Source organism: Vigna radiata, chromosome 7 (genome assembly GCF_000741045.1).
Source record: "Vigna radiata var. radiata cultivar VC1973A chromosome 7, Vradiata_ver6, whole genome shotgun sequence".
Taxonomy (NCBI): Eukaryota; Viridiplantae; Streptophyta; class Magnoliopsida; order Fabales; family Fabaceae; genus Vigna; species Vigna radiata.
Genome location: NC_028357.1, coordinates 49,543,535 through 49,560,213, shown reverse-complemented (window position 1 = coordinate 49,560,213; position 16,679 = coordinate 49,543,535). Strand labels below are relative to the sequence as shown.

The 16,679-nt window shown below is 36.0% G+C and overlaps 3 protein-coding genes across 4 annotated transcripts; 2 read left to right on the top strand and 1 right to left on the bottom strand.

Annotated features, from left to right (window-relative positions):
- On the top strand, positions 1-7,045 carry LOC106768567 (protein STICHEL). Its single transcript, XM_014653793.2, has 6 exons — positions 1-2,905; positions 3,138-3,357; positions 4,474-5,031; positions 5,560-6,250; positions 6,647-6,725; positions 6,816-7,045. The coding sequence occupies exons 1-6, from the start codon at positions 809-811 to the stop codon at positions 6,909-6,911; spliced, it is 3,741 nt and encodes a 1,246-aa protein (XP_014509279.1). The 5' UTR covers positions 1-808; the 3' UTR covers positions 6,912-7,045.
- A 1,200-nt stretch (positions 7,046-8,245) lies between these two features.
- On the bottom strand, positions 8,246-13,829 carry LOC106769120 (2-C-methyl-D-erythritol 4-phosphate cytidylyltransferase, chloroplastic). 2 transcript variants are annotated; one of them, XM_014654603.2, is made up of 12 exons: positions 13,637-13,829; positions 13,465-13,553; positions 13,305-13,394; positions 13,131-13,186; positions 12,809-12,888; positions 12,651-12,733; positions 11,370-11,447; positions 10,486-10,554; positions 9,660-9,728; positions 9,539-9,585; positions 9,150-9,240; positions 8,246-8,570 (listed from the first exon to the last, which is right to left on the bottom strand). In XM_014654603.2, exons 1-12 carry the CDS (start codon positions 13,740-13,742, stop codon positions 8,484-8,486), a joined length of 945 nt encoding a protein of 314 aa, XP_014510089.1. In that variant the 5' UTR covers positions 13,743-13,829; the 3' UTR covers positions 8,246-8,483. The 2 variants fall into 2 exon arrangements, with proteins under 2 accessions (XP_014510089.1, XP_014510090.1); XM_014654604.2 differs by having other exon boundaries at positions 13,305-13,388; positions 13,637-13,828.
- A 255-nt stretch (positions 13,830-14,084) lies between these two features.
- LOC106769121 (NADH dehydrogenase [ubiquinone] 1 beta subcomplex subunit 3-B) lies at positions 14,085-14,725 on the top strand. Its single transcript, XM_014654606.2, has 2 exons — positions 14,085-14,295; positions 14,427-14,725. The coding sequence occupies exons 1-2, from the start codon at positions 14,113-14,115 to the stop codon at positions 14,448-14,450; spliced, it is 207 nt and encodes a 68-aa protein (XP_014510092.1). The 5' UTR covers positions 14,085-14,112; the 3' UTR covers positions 14,451-14,725.
- Positions 14,726-16,679: the final 1,954 nt, after the last annotated feature.

Genomic DNA, 16,679 nt, shown 5'->3' with positions numbered 1-16,679 from the left:
GGGCGATCTATAATTAAAAAGATGAAATTTGAGTTTTAAGAAGAGAGAAATAAAAAGGGAATGTTGTTATTTTGTCATAAAAAGGTGTTATTGTTTATGGATATGATGTTAATGAAATAATAGAGAGAAGGGTGGAATTAGGATGGACAGAAAGTCAAAAATTTGAGGAACAAGACAGGAATCAATCAAGGCGATGATAAAAAAGACATTTTAGGAAGGAAGAATCTTTTTTTGAATTCGTTTATATGATTTCCTTCGTTAGCACCAAATGTGAGTTGGGAGTGTCACCGTGTTTGTAGGGGCCATTTTCTATTTTTATTTTCATTTTGATCCCATCGCACGTTATGTTACGTTAATTGTTGGTTCTTTTTTCGATGATCATCAAAAGCAACCAAACGACCCACTGAATCCTCCCACACACAAACAAACACTCACAGATTCATTTCAATTCAACACTCTCACTTCTCGGAGCGCCAAAAGAAAAAGGAAACCCTAACGTATTATTAAGAGAAAAAAAATACTCACTCAGAACAAGCAAAGAAAAGAGAGAGAGAAAGAGAGGAGCAGTCAACCAAAAAAGACACCCCATTTCGTTTTCACACACGCTCAACTGTGTCATCTGTCAGATCTGCTTCTTCCCTCTCTTTTCCCACTCACAAAGCTGTGATTTTTATACCGTAAACATATACTCGACTCTGCATTCTGAAATGGGTAGTGCATAGGGTGAGTATAGGTAAATGGGCATTTGTCATTCTTTGTGGGTGCCGGTGGGTTGAAGAAGAGGAACAACAACAACAACAAGACTAAGATGTCAGAAATGCGGGTGTCTGAGCTTCACTTGAAAAAGGAACTCACCCAAATACGCAAGGCTGCTCGAGTTCTCAGAGATCCCGGCACCACATCTTCGTGGAAGTCACCGCTCAGTTCATCAAGATCCGTGGCTGCATGGAACAGAGACAGTGGAAGTAGAAGGTTCAGCACCAACTCTCAACTTGCCAACAATGACAAAGAGAAAGAGAAGGAGAGGGAGAAAAAGGTGTTCTTGTACAATTGGAAGAACTACAAATCTTCGAGTGAGAAATACAACGAGGAAGAAGATGACGATGATGGTGATGATGGGGGGTCTTCGTCGCTTCTTGGGGACAGAGACAGAGACAGTTTGAGTGATGCTCGCAATGGTTGCGACTCTAAGAGTGATACATACCTGGCAGCTGGTGGTACCGGTGGCGGTGGTGGGACTCGTTCTTCTATTTTCAGATGTGGGGATGCTAATCTTGTTTCGAGAAGAACTGTCCCCGTTAAGAAAAAGAGTAAGAAAAATAACCCTCATTTTGATTTTTTAGCAAAATATCAACAGCATAGACAAACGAATCCAGGGAGAAATTTTGTGAGTTCTTCGAAGGCAATGCTCGAGGGGCATTCTTCTTTGCCATTTTTTAGCAGAGATGACTCTGTTGAGTTCTCTGATGATACCGAGGATTACACTAATTCTGAGGGCGTGAGACCGATTTCGGGGACTTCCCCTTTGCTTCTCAAACTCAGGCAAAAGAACTGGTCTCGCTCTTCCTCGAAGTTTTTGAGAAGAAGTGGAAAAGAGGACTCTTCTTATTCTTATAGCACCCCTGCATTGTCAACTAGTTCTTACAATCGGTACGGTCACCGTTATCCCAGCACCCTTGGATCCTGGGATGGCACCACCACTTCCGTGAATGATGGCGATGGAGATGATGAGATTGATGATCATTTGGATTTGCCTGGCCGCCAAGGTTGTGGAATTCCTTGCTATTGGTCCAAGAGGACTCCTAAACATAAAGGGATGTGTGGGAGTTGCTATTCTCCCTCACTGTCCGACACTTTGAGGAGGAAAGGGAGTAGCATGCTCTGTGGAAGTCAAACTATTTATCCCAGACACCGCAGATCGGTTTCGGCATCTCAAAAGAGAAGACTTTCTCAGAGGAGTGCTCGAGGTGTCATTCCATTACTCACAAACAGTGGTGATGCCAGAGAAGGGTCGTCTGTGGGAACCGGAAGGAGTGATGATGAACTTTCCACGAACTTTGGGGAGCTTGATCTTGAGGGATTGAGCCGCTTGGATGGAAGAAGGTGGTCATCTAGTTGTAGGAGTCAAGAGGGATTGGAGATTGTAGCTCTCAATGGGGAAGGAGAAGAGGAGGGCACGCCAGAGAATAGTCGCTGTTTCAGCCAAAAGTATAGGCCGATGTTCTTTGGTGAACTGATTGGGCAGAATATTGTTGTTCAGTCACTTATCAATGCTGTTTCCAGGGGACGCATTGCTCCTGTCTATCTGTTTCAAGGTCCCCGTGGAACTGGCAAAACGTCAACCGCTAAGATATTTGCTGCTGCCTTGAACTGTGCAAGTCCTGATGAGAATAAACCTTGTGGCTACTGCAGGGAATGCAATAATCTCATTTCTGGTAAGAGCAATGATCTTTTGGAAGTTGATGGAACCAATAAGAGAGGAATTGATAAGGCTAGATATCTCCTTAAAAGATTGTCAACTGAGTCATCGTCAGCCTCACAAAAATATACAGTTTTGGTTATTGATGAGTGTCACTTGTTACCCTCAAAGACGTGGCTGGGATTTCTCAAGTTCCTGGAAGAACCACCCCAGCGAGTTGTATTCATATTTATAACATCTGATCTTGATAATGTACCACGGACAATACAATCTCGTTGCCAAAAGTACCTTTTTAATAAAATTAAAGATGTGGATATTGTGACCAGGTTGAGGAAAATATCTACTCAAGAGAACCTTGATGTTGAAGCAGATGCACTGGACCTCATTGCTATGAATGCAGATGGATCGCTTCGAGATGCAGAAACAATGTTAGAACAGCTTAGCTTGCTGGGGAAGAGAATTACTACTTCTCTTGTCAATGAACTTGTGAGTTTGTTGCGACTATTAATTTTTTGCATATTCATGTTTTCAAACACCTAATTATGAGATTATCATATTTTTAACAGCTGTCCCAGGAAATAGGCAAAAACAGCCTTTTGGATCTTAAATACGCCCAACAATTATAATAATGCTTTGAACTTTACAATTTTTTTTTTTTTTTTTTTGCGTAAGTGGTTATGTAGAAACATAATGCTGTTTTCAATATTACCTGCAACAGGTGGGAGTTGTTTCAGATGAAAAATTGTTGGAACTTTTGGAGTTGGCAATGTCATCAGATACTGTAGAGACAGTGAAAAGAGCTAGAGAACTGATGGACTCTGGAGTTGATCCAATGGTTTTGATGTCTCAACTTGCTGGCCTTATCATGGACATCATTGCTGGGTCATATGCAGTCGTTGACACCAGACCTGATGATTCATTCTTTGGTGGACGGAGTTGTGAGTACAATATCTAATTAGATTTGTTAACACTTATATATTTATTTATCTTAATGTTCACCAAAATATGTCATTCATCTTAAAACACATAAAATAACTTCGGTGTTATTTAGTGCGAATGCCCGTTCCTATTCAAAAGTTTAGAATGTTCAATAAGTTAATGAGCTTTCATCTATAGCCAAAGGATATTGCATTTGATAAAATGATATCATGCTTGTGCTTAGACTACTGATTTATCGTCCAAGTTAAATCGTCAATGGAAAACCAAGAGAAGGACGTGTATTATGTGATTTATAGTTTATGCTCTCTCATTTCTATTTTAAGATGTTCTTTTGCTTTGTATTTATTGGAACATGCATTTGTCAACTGAAAAAGAGTCTGGATCTGCTTCTAAATCCTGTTTTTCGGTTGTGACTGTAGGCTTTGATCAAGGTTGTTAAATCGAGGTTCAGATAATGAATCACCAAGCTATTTGTTGTGAATTGTAATTTTGTATTAAATAGTAAGATCTATATAGTATTCAACGTAAAGAACTTGAACTAGAAATAGATAAAACAACTTTATAAGAGGTCAAGCTAAGCAAAACTATTAATTATGTCCAAGTTAGTGAAGTTTTTATTACTGGAATGAAAATAGAACGTTTGAACAGCTGAATGGAATACATGCATTGAATGTTTTAATGACAACAAAGGTGGAATAATTAAATAGGATAAGTTTCCAAGTGTTCCTTCCGGTTCCTGTTTTCGCTCACACTACTTTCTACCATATTTTTATGAGAATTGCTTAAAAAATAAAATATATGAATAGTTGTATTGTATCATAATACGAAATTGTGTACATTCATCCATGTATCATAAGATACATAAAATCTTTTGACATTTATCTTGAAATACTAATTGGTTGGTGACCAAAGTGTGTCAATTATGAATCATAAGATTTGATAGTTGTTACTCTGATACCTACAACTATTTGAGTTTTGATATTTCTGGTTCTTTTCTGGACTTCCTGGGTGCTTTGTGTCCCTTTTGATTTTTGTTATAATGTTCTGATATTATGATGAAAAATCTATCATCATCTAATGATTATTGAAATGCACACTTGTATTTTTATTCTCAGTGAATGAATCTGAGTTGGAGAGGTTAAAAAATGCTTTGAAGCTTCTCTCTGAGGCTGAGAAACAGTTAAGAACATCCAGTGAACGTTGTACATGGTTCACAGCAACTCTTTTGCAGCTTGGTTCTACACCTTCTCCTGATCTCACGCAGTCAAGCAGCAGTAGGAGGCAGAGCTGCAAGACAACTGAAGATGATCCATCAAGTGTTTCACGAGATGTTACCTCTGGCACGCACAAATCAGACCCTCAGTATGTTCCTCGAAAGTCACCTTTCTCTGGATCCCAGCAAAAGGCAGTAGATGATGATTCCAAACATCAAAAGGAATCAAAGATTGAAGGTTTCAGCTTGAAATCGAAGCCGTCAAACAGCCCAGTCTTAGATGATGGCTCTACAGTTGTATCATCTGATGATCTTATGGTGGGGAATACAATGTATAGGTGCATAGATTCAGGGAAGTTATGTGACATCTGGGTGCATTGTATTGAGAAGTGCCACTCTAAGACATTGAGGCAGCTGCTGCACCATCATGGAAAGCTTGTGTCCATATGTGAAGTAGAAGGTAAGCTAATAACACCTTTTGCTCGAAATTGAAGTTTTCCCATCTTTTAGGGTTTATCAAGCTGCTGTTGATATTTCTTCAGTGTGCTTGTTGAAATTATTGGATTTAGGTAAAGGAGAAAAAAAAAGGGGGAGTAGAGATTCAGAATAGCAGGATATTAACACAGAAAAGAATTATTATCCCGAACCCTTGTCCATACCAGGAATTAGGTTGAGTACTAGATTCCTGATCCTAATCCAATGAGGTAACAAATAAATAACAAAATATATGACAGATTTCTTAAGAAAAAGGTTTAATTTTGGACGACATAAAGAATTTTAAAATAAGGAACAAAAGTATCCCTAGAATAACACAACTCATCTTATTCTATTATGCATCATTCTCACCCTCTAGGATATTCTGAAGATATTTTAGCAATGTTTTAGTACGATGGATCATTTGAATCTTCACAAGAAGCTGCTTTTCACTAGAATGACACATTTATTATATCATGCATAATTCCCTCCTCTAATATAATCTTCATTGCAGATGTTTTGGTAGCATATATTGCTTTTGGTGACGCAGATATTAAAGTTCGGGCAGAGAGGTTTTTAAGAAGCATCACAAACTCCATGGAAATGGTTCTTAGGCGCAATGTGGAGGTCCGAATAATCCACTTGGCAGATGGAGAAGGTGAAAACCAGGTTAATCTAACAGGTGTAAAGCAGGGAGAGTCAATAGTGGCTAGTGAGAAGGAACAAAGACAGGGTCATGTGAATGGAACGGAGTCTTATTCTAGTTTGCCTCCTTTACTTGATAGAAACCTTCAATCTAGGACTGCTTCATCAGATATCTTGGGTGAAGGTAATGGTGGGAAGGAGAGGAGACAAGATAATCCAATGCATAGAATTGAATCCATCATTCGTGAGCAGAGGCTGGAAACTGCCTGGTTACAGGCCGTAGAGAAAGGTTCCCCGGGATCATTAAGTCGTTTGAGACCTGAAAAGAATCAAGTACTGCCACAGAATGGTGTAGACCCAATGGAGTCCATGGAGTCAACAAGATTTTCCTCTCACCAGCATTGGGAAGACGAACCCAATAATGAACTCAAAGTTTTGACCCTTAAAAATGGAAGGGTCCCTCAGAAGGACCAGACTGGTAGAAAGGCAGATCGTTATCCCATGTCCCCAAGTTTATTGCATGATACCAGTTTAGCCACAATTTCTGGAAAAGACCATCCGTAAGTCTTTCTTTCTTCAATATTGCAATTCCCACTCTCTTGTACAAACAATACAATTGGAAACTTGGCATATTGCATGTTGAATTCCTTGCATTATACTATCCATCACTGTTGTGAGATGCTTGACACCATGTTAAAAATGACGCATGAATTCAATGGAAACTGCATTGAATTATTCCCTTGAAAAACTACTGGTATGTGGTTAATTTATAGAAGGTAGAATTTAAATGGTAAATGTCTAAAATTACTAATACTATTATTTGTAAATAGTGGGATACCCTTTGGACACTTTGGATTGGTTTTAGTATATTTTGTGGTTAGCATACATGCTTAAGTATTTTAGATGCTGCTTTATATCTGATTTATGCATTCATTATATTCTGTTGGTTACTGCAGGGGATATGAATCGGGGTCAGGAGCTGGTGGTTGTGGGTTTTTATGTTGGAATAAGTCGAAGCAGAGAAGGGTAATAAAGGTAACTTCATTATATTATGTTGCTCTGAATAACAAGTTTCTGAAAAAACAGAACAAAGATAACATCTGTGTTTGTTTTTGTTGTGAGCAGGTGAAAGGTGGCACCCCAGTTAGAGCGCGCAGAGGAGCAAGTTTTGCGTTGTTTGGTGACTGTGGTAAGACAAAGAAAAGGGAGCGGAAAAGATAAAGAAAGGATTTTTAACTTTTTTTTCTTTGAGCATTCTTGAAGGATGAGAGCGTGAAATGGGAATGTTATGTTGTTCATCCTTTATCAAACAAGTAATAAAGATGAAATTTAAACCTTTTCGGTTTCCTTTTAAACCAGATTAATTGATTGATTAAGTAGTGATTAACACAATATAAAGCTATCAGACTAAATAAAGCACCTCATTATTTTCGTGCTTTACAGCTGTTGGACTAACTTACTTCAACCGCTCTCCATAGTTAACATTTATATTATTCAGAACTAACTTAACTATATTTATATATACAGAATCAGATTAATTATTTATTAAAGGTATATATTGAAAGAAATAAAAACTTAAGTTTAAATGTTCATCATTTTCAAATAATACAAAAAAATAATAGTATATATTCATCGACAGAATCCTTTTTAAAATGCCTTTTGAAATTATTCTTATTTATACTTCCCGCAAAATTGGACCTTGATCAACCATGATAAAAGTAAAATCCTTCATAATAGTTTAAGAATTCTTTTCTAACATTTTGATATAATTAATTTGTTATAAAAACTTTATAAAAAATTACGAAACTATTCTTCAAAGCATATTGTTGTCTGACAATAAAAGGCAATCGGTGATGTTAGATATTTAGTATGGATAGTTTTTTTTTAAAAAAAAATACTTGTAAAAAATTACTACGGCAAATTATAGTAACTTTCTAATGCAAATGATGACGCTATTAATTGTCAAATTACTGTAGATAATAAAAAATTTAAATTTAAAATTTTTAATGAAATATTTTCTAATGCATAACAATTAAACTCATAATTTTAACATTGGTAAAAACTTATTGTTTTAGCTTCTTGGTTTTTTTCTTGAATAGTACCAAGAACTTTTCCAATCTTAAGAATTTAAAGTTTACAACTATTATCACTTCAAACGAAAACTTTTGGCAAGATGCTTAATTAATGACTCCAAAAAAATTGTTATACATTTTTTAGTCTTTTTCAAGACAAGTCCCACGTAACTTAATCTTCTTACTTTAAAAAAGTTTTCATATCAAAACTTTGAGAATGAGCAATAGAAGTGGTAGACCATGTTTGGGCTTTCTACATTTCTTTCCATTCATTATCTTTTCAATCTTTCTTCCTGCGTGTACAATAAAAGTCCAAGTCTTTTATGTCACTTGCTTTTTAGAAAAGCGTAGGTCAAAATTCTTTATAAATAGATATCTTCTCTTCCAAAATTATGCCTTCATTCGTTATCATCTTTTCTATTATCCCCAGTTTTAACATTAGTTCATAGTCTACCTTAAAGAACTTGTACAAAATACTGCAGATAAATTTTAACCCACATCTTGAGAAACCACCTTGTTACTGTTTTCAGACAACTTTTATTACAAAAATATCTATTGCAAAAATCAGAAAGTCATGATAAACAAGACCATGTCACGTATGATCGTTACAATTTGAAGAGGATTTTGGCTACCATGCAGGAACACTTGGCATCCACCTAGCGGAATCAAAAGTAATCAATCTATAATTAAAAAAAAAAAAAAGTTAATCGATGATCTCCCTTCAAAGGTGAATTGGCAAAACTATACTTTCTTCGGAATCAATATTCAATATTCTCTCAGCCAGTAACATGTCATCAGGCGTAGTAACCTGCAAAACAGTTCGCATCAGTTTATATATTTTGTAACTTAAGTTAAGATAAAGTGCAAGAGTAACTATTTTATTGGCAATGCTAAGCGTAAGTAAGTTATATAGAAGAAAGTGTTTTTTCTTTTAAGCCTAATATGTTGTTAACGAGATAAAAACCTAACTAGATAAAACTGGGGCCTTTTTTTTCTGCATACCCCTAAAATTCTTAGGCATCACCTAGAAATTCTAAAATGGGTCCAGAAAGTCCATTCCGGAATGAATGGAAGGTGAGCTAGAATTTTGTAGAATTCAAATAGAAATATCCTAAAATTGGTCCACCAAGCCGACTTCTATTATTCATAACCCGACCCAAGATAGGTTATGAAAAAGGCCAAATTCTCCGGCTTCAATTCGTTTGAGTTTGAATTATTTGTTGGGTTTAGTCAGGCTAAAGTGAGGGCCGGCTACATATCACATCTTATGGCAGCATATGACGTGAGCTACAATACAAGGCTTTGTATGGTTTCAATTGATAAATGGCTATTCAATAATCAAGGTTCCAAATTCTAACCGGGTAGAAATAGGGAGATGATTGCCTACCTTAATGTTGGTATAAGATCCTTCAGTGATATAAACAGGATGCTTAAGGTGCTCAACAATTGACACATCATCGGTAACTTCAAGACCTTCTCTGCAAGCAAGATTGCGCATAAAATTCAAGTTAGATTCTGAAAAACACTGCATCTTCTAAACGTTGATGCAATTAATAAAACTAAATAATATATACTTGTAACTTCATTTCCAAGTTAGTGGTGGGTTTCTGATCCAATTATCAAACTAGTGCTTGCATAGCACTCCGGCCCATGTAAAATATGACACTACGACATTATACTTCATCCTTTGATATCGTACATAACATAATAATAATAATAATAAGATAATGCTTATAAATAGTTTAAACTAAATTGAGCTTAAGAATGAGAAACTACCTGTTTACAAGCTCAAACCCTTTCCTCAGCAACTCAGGCTTAATAACCTGTAAAAATGGACTGCATCTAAGTAATTGACCAAGTTCTCAGAGAAAGATGGGATATATATATTATTATTGACCTGTGGGGTCTGCATCTCCCATAGCGTTTTTCTGTCCAACGTTTTAACTACAAATGATTCACTGTTTGCCTACAAAATGATTGCAAGACAAACATCAGTACCTTTACACATCAATCAGATTAAAGGGACTATATTCATGCATATATTAGCTATTCAGTATAACAATTTCAATCTAAAAAAGAAGACATTCTTGTTGCACAAATTTCATGTAGTTATTGCTACTTCTATCAAGTATAAACACAAAACAAGCTGAAGTAAAAACTGTCCATAGTTGAGCCGTAGCTACATAAACGTGAGGGAAACAACACACTTTCACCTATACGCAAATGTGATCCTAAAATTACATATAAAAGCAATTTAGGAGAAATATAAAAATTAAGCTTGTGGATTATCAGAAGCCATAACAAAAATGAAATAAAACATTTTCAACAAGCAAGGAAAAGGGGAATATAGCCACAAAAAAAGACAAACAAATACTTTACTTGAAAGGAAGACAATTTATCTTCATTAACCTACATCTTTGTTTACCATACACACTTAGGTAAGAGGGATTGAGAGGAAATACAAAAGAAAAAAAATCAAGACTTGAAGATAATGCTAGTTGTTCAAATTCATAACAGAAAATGTAGTCAACCTTGATTAACGGTAATAAGATATTAAGACTCAAAGGAAACACACAGCTGCGGATTCTTGCATAAAGTTGCTTATCACATTTGGATTTGAAATTGGGGGATATGAAAAGTTTACTTTTATAGAAAAGAAAATTCATCAACCACTTAAACCAATTGAGGAAATTGACATTCGCATACCAATAAATAGTAAATACCTCTTTGATTGTAGCCTTCACAGGGACACCAAGAACCGCAGCTCCATTCAATAATCCATCTGTAAGGACCTAAAACAGAATACGAAGGTGTAATATAAGCATCCTCTTAGGTCATGCGTTGAATTGTAAATCGAGAGAGAACCCCAAAGACAAGGGAGGGGTGGGTAGGTTAACTAATAAGCATTCAGAAGAATTTGAAAAATACCCGACCAAAAACACAAACTATTTAAATCAAGTAAAATAGTACAGATACATATCGATACCATGTGGATCCAAATAGCATGAAGGTTTCTACATGAACTGTGGACTCTAGTGTGATTGTGGAGTTAATAACAACCCAGAGTTCTTTTCAGCTTCTGTTTGTTCCATTTAAATCACTAACATCAACCTAGGAGGTGAATATACAGCACAGGATGCAGATATGATACAATTCAAACACAGCAATATAACAAATGTCAAATATGACTAGAATACAATGTCTCAAATCAATGCAAAATTAACAAAAAAAATGTGTTACAATCCACCAAATTATACAATAATTCCAATTTGTAGTATTCACTTATAGGTTTAAAAGTAACAATAAATTATAAAATGCAGCCTGGCTAGGACTATTTGAAGTGTCCGTGAGATGTCCCAATATGGATACATGCTTGAATTTGATCAACATAGCATACTATTTTAAAGTGTTTGTGCATCCCTGACAATAACATTAACATAAAATTGAATTTTTCCTGACTAAATAACAACTTGAGGACATGAACTCTTCTGTATCTCACACACCAAACTAATGTAATATTGTTAAATATCCTTAATAAATATGTAACTTCAAGAAAAAAAAATCAAAAGCCATATTAAATTTGTGCAAGAATGTATTCGATCCAGACCTTTCTCACATCGCTTGATAACACCAAAGGTCTTGCAGAATCGTGAATGCAAACAAGCTCAGAGCTCGGATCAACAGCCTGCAAAAATAAAAAAGAACATCTAATAATTTAATTAGGGTATCAACAACTCAATGATACCACACAAGGTTGTCAAACTTGAAAGCGTATGTAAGCTCCAGTAGAATCAACTCATAAGAGTCTGCCTACTATAAAAAGTAATATTAAGAAGCTTATTAATGACATATATGCATAGCATGATATTCTTAACAATAATTCAACATTTCAACTCCCTGGTAAAACAAAGTAGCAAACCATAATTATAAAGTGTGAAGATACATTAGAACTAAACAGGATTCAACTACATAAATGACCAAATCAAATATAAATGTGAAAAAAATAAGATCCTATGAGAAAACATTTCAAAAAGAAGTTAAATGTTAATATGAGAAAATGATGCAGTATTTAAAGAAAGAAATAAAAAAAGAAAACACTCACTGTAAGCACAAGTTAATAAAGAAAACATGTCGCTTAACTTTACTATTAACCTGTAAGTTTTTTGAAGGTTGAAAAGATAGTAGAGTTTGAGAAAAGACAAACTTGAAACTGAAGTAAAAGACTAAATAGAATACAGTATTTGATATTTCGTCAACCAGCTTCTTATATAGCAGGAATAAACATTTTTAAGAGATAAATTTATTTTATGTTTCTAAGTTTTGACCAGGCATAGTATATAAAAAAATACACAGAAACTGGCATTAATTACAAATCTAAAAGTACCACGTATATCAGTAAAAGGAGTAAAAGATTTACTATTGTATATCAGTAAAAAGGGATACAAGATGAGAATTTACAAGGGCGGCAAATATATAACATTACTGCATGTATTGAAAACTTTTTCTGCATTAGATGGGCGATATCCCCTCTCATTAATTTCATTCAATATAGTTCCGTCCCTGCTCAAATTTATCCAGAAAAGATTTTAGCAGCGAGTTAACTAGTTTTTTCGACCTAGAATTGCAAGAAAAAACTATATAGTTATCTCGAAAGATTTCCAAGAAAACGGCTTTCTTAGCCAGCAAAATCTTGGTTGTCCAACCACATTTCAGATTGTTTTTCCTTTTTATCAGGGGAGGGAGGGCGCTGATTTCAGGTTACTCATTCCCAACTAATAATCATTATTTGGGAAGAAAAAAAGTAAAACGTAAGCAGAATTAAACTAATGAAATGACAGCAAAAAGCTTGAAAATAACCCATCGTTGTGATTTTAAAAACGGCACATTCCTGAAGGCCATTGTAAACGGAATCCTGTCTTTCTTTTCCAGGCAGTGCAAATTTGAGTTCCGCTTCATAATTTCCCTTCGCATCTGAGGAAAAAAGAGTATTAATAACCAAGAAGTACATGTTTTGCAAAAGAAACCAAAGCTAAAGGTGGGGGTAACCTTCAAAAACGTCTCTGTACGAAGGATCACAAACCACAACGACTTCTTTCACTTCAAACATGTGAAAAAAAGTGTGGAAACTGCAAAGGATTGGAATATCCGGACCTCAGTGTATCAAAAAGAAATAAAAGATGATATAAAAGCATCTGTAAGAACAGAGTAAAATATCCGCACTAGTAGGGTAGACTTGTTTATGCATTGTTGATGAAGGTACGCAGAATGCAATAATATATGGTTCGCATGAGTTATGTATTATGTAATGATTGCTGAAATACAGAATTGAAGCCATATGGCATAAAACATAAAGATCGGATAGGATTACCTAAACAGAGCAATAGGTTGACCGAAAAGAGGAAGATACTGCTTTGGTATGATAGCCTGTCATAGGAAAGAAATAGAATGAAATTAAATAAATTAGAAAAAAATTGAAGAAAAGTGGGAAGGATGTAAAAATGGGATTGATAGATGAATGAATTTAGGAAGAAGGAGAACCGACTCCCATCCTCTTGCCCTGCCCTCCGGCCAACAGGACAACCGACACACTTCTTTCTCTCACGACATCACCACCAGACTCCACCGTCTGCTCCTACATAACACATTGACAACGTTAATTCATTCATATAATATAATGGTGGAAGTTGAATCCAAGCACTGACTTGCAGAGGTTGAGGTTGAGACTGAGCAGAGCAGGAAATGAGGCTTGGTTTTGCATTTCTCTTTGAACAGATTTGAGTAGTAGGAGCAGCTGATGAGTATGAAAGAAGCAAGAGTGAAGCAGGAAGCAAAGATGAACAGGGAAAGAAAAGGGGAAGGCATTCAGAGACTTGCCTGTGTTTGGGAGTCTGTGAATCAGCGGTGGAAATGATAGAGACGAAGAAGACGAGGAAGAAGAAGAACAGAGACGAAGATGAAAAGGAAGTGTAAAGGCGGCCATCTCTGACTCACTGCCACTCTTCCTTACTGTTCCTCCCACCACCAACCAAACGTTATTATTTCTTCATGTGCTTCATCCACCGCAAAACTAGAGGCCCATTTCTATTCTCTAAATTTTAATGAGTAAAAAAAGAAATTTCCTTTTCCCACCCCATAAAAGATTAAAAGGGTGGTTGGCAGCACAGGGGAGCCTTTTAACCACCATCATATGGGTGCGGAAAGAAATGGCCATAAAAGTGTATTAGAAAGAAGAATAATGGGTCTGGGTCTGGGTCTGGGTCTGAGTCTGGGCCTGGGTTGAGGAGAGCCCAATAAGGATGAAAAGAAAGAAAAGGGAGAGAGAGAGTGAGAGAATCGAATTGGAAGAGGAAATGGGATCGGGAAAACACACGGCAGAGTTCTTCAGAAGAAGGGATGCGTGGAGGAAGCATCCCATGCTCACCAATCAGTTCCGGCACGCCACCCCTGGCCTTGGCATCGCCCTCGTCGCATTTGGCTTCTATCTCGTCGGCGAACAAGTCTACGATCGCCTTAATGCCGATTCTCATGTTCACGTACTATCTTCTTCTTCTTCTTCTTCTTAGGGTTTTCCTCGTATTTCTCGTATTCCTATTCAGTTCACTAATTATCCACTCACTATCACTGTTTATTGAAACATGATTTGTCGTCTTCTGTCCTCTTGTAGGTGAAAGCGGAGAACCACCACTAATCTCAACTATTGGATTCCATCGTCGCTTTCCCTCTTTCATAATAAGCTTTGTCTTCATCCATGTTCTCGCAGCCTTCACTGAATGTATAAATTTCAGACTATGTTGCCTTCTTTGCCTCTCAGCATGTCTTGTATGGCTACAGTTTATGTCTTCTTGCATATTTGACATTGCAATATACCATTTTTTTTTCTATCGCATTCCTGCTTTTGCCTGTATGTGCCTCAATGGCTCTGCCTTTTTCAGCAGACATAAAATTTATTCCTTTACGTCTCAACCATCCCTTAATTTGTTATATTCATATTTCCAGCAACATCTGCTAACTTTGAGTCGATTTACTCCCTGACTTATTAGGAAATAAAATTGATCAATAGTTTTGGGATTGAATTTACCTTCAGTAATGTCCAGGACTGGATTGATGCCAATTTTAGGGACCAAATTTGAGGTTTCACAAGATATGTGAAATTCCCTCTCGCGACTGTGGAAGAAAACTGAACTGTATGAGTAGTGTTTTGGTTCGGGTTGTTGAATTGGTTGCTTAACTCTAGCCTCCTCTGTTTCGAAAACAAAAAAAAAAAACATTTATAACAGAATAGAAATGTCACTAACACACTTTATTATTAGTTAAAATCTATTGGAAAATGCAAAATTTGGTTGTTCTCACTTTTAGGAGTCTCACTTATGATTCTTATCAATGAATTGTATCTGATAATAGTGTGTTAGAAAGAGTGTATCTGAGTTTGTTCTTGACACGCTCATCTTGATCAATTAATCGTGTGGAGAATTCAACAGCAGAGCTAAAGAAATATGATGCAATACAAAACCAATTACAGTAAATCAGCAAAAGAAAGAGGGGGAACCTTATTTCTGTGTTCATCTTGATCTAGCTCGCACTTTCCCGACCTTTTCTGATGATAGTGTAGGAGTCTCACTTTTAAGTAAGATAAACTGTTTTGACTTGATATTGGAGTCTCAAGACCCTTCCACCTAATACATTAGTCTTTTGAGTTAGCTCGCCTCTTGGTTTGAGTCATAACTATTGGTGTTTTCATTGTGAGTTAGACTACGAAAGAGAGTACAAATAGATTGATTAAGGTTTAAACCTAATACTGACAAGTGACTCTAGTCGTCAATAGGGTGAAAGTTTGTCCCCAAAGGGGTGAGGTGACGATATGACGAGTCTCGTATCGAATAAAATGAGTCACTTGAGATCATTCTTAAAGCTTGAGGCACTCTTTCTTAATAAATCAGCTTTTTTAGTTAGACTCTCCCCTTGTACATAAATCCTAACAAAAAGGTAGACATTTTGGTTGTTAGGTGTATGTTCTTGTACATTTTAGACATTTTGGTCGTTAGGTGTATGTTCTTGTACATTTTCTCTCTATGTCCCCGTAAAAGGGGACTGAATATCAAGTTCACACAGAACATGGTATTTGCAAATATATGTTTTGGTGATAAATTCCACGTAACACATTACGCATACATAGGCAAAATTTGGGAGTTTTGTTTCAAGCAAAACTGTAAATCATGTCAATACAACATGTCAGCAGTTGATTCGTATAATGTGATTATCAACTTCATACTCTATTGAATTTGGGTGCGCAAAAAAAAATGAACAATATTTATATTACGGGCAAGATAAATTGTCCAACTTGAAATATAACAATCAATTAGCAAACAATAGAAGTTATTTTTCAGAATCACCACACTCTGAAAACCCATTTGATTTTTATATGTGGATGTATGGGAGAACCAAGAACTGCGAGACTCCCACTTCCATCACTGTGTTTTAACAATAACTTTGGAATCTAGTTGACATTAAATTTTTTAATATGAAAATTTTTGTTGTAATATTTGACCTGTCGCTACTTTTTCGATGTTAGTTTGTTTACTACAAAACATTATTCTTTTTCGGTATATCTACACTGCTACATACCAAAACAAGATGCTGAACTGCAAATTGCTGGAAAACCAGCCTCAGAAATTGCTTGTGTGCACCAGTAATTTGTCATTGATTGATATTAGGAATTGGGTTCTTTGAAGATTAATTTCGTCAAAAAAAACATGGTTTAATAGCTGATGCTATCTCACGCCAATGATTAGAAGTTTCTTCAAAAGCAGACACAAATGTATGACAATTACGGGGAAACACCACTTCGTTACTCCTACATGTTTTGAAATAAACTCAGGGAAGAGCAATACTATTTAGTTCCAGTATTTTCTGAGCAATA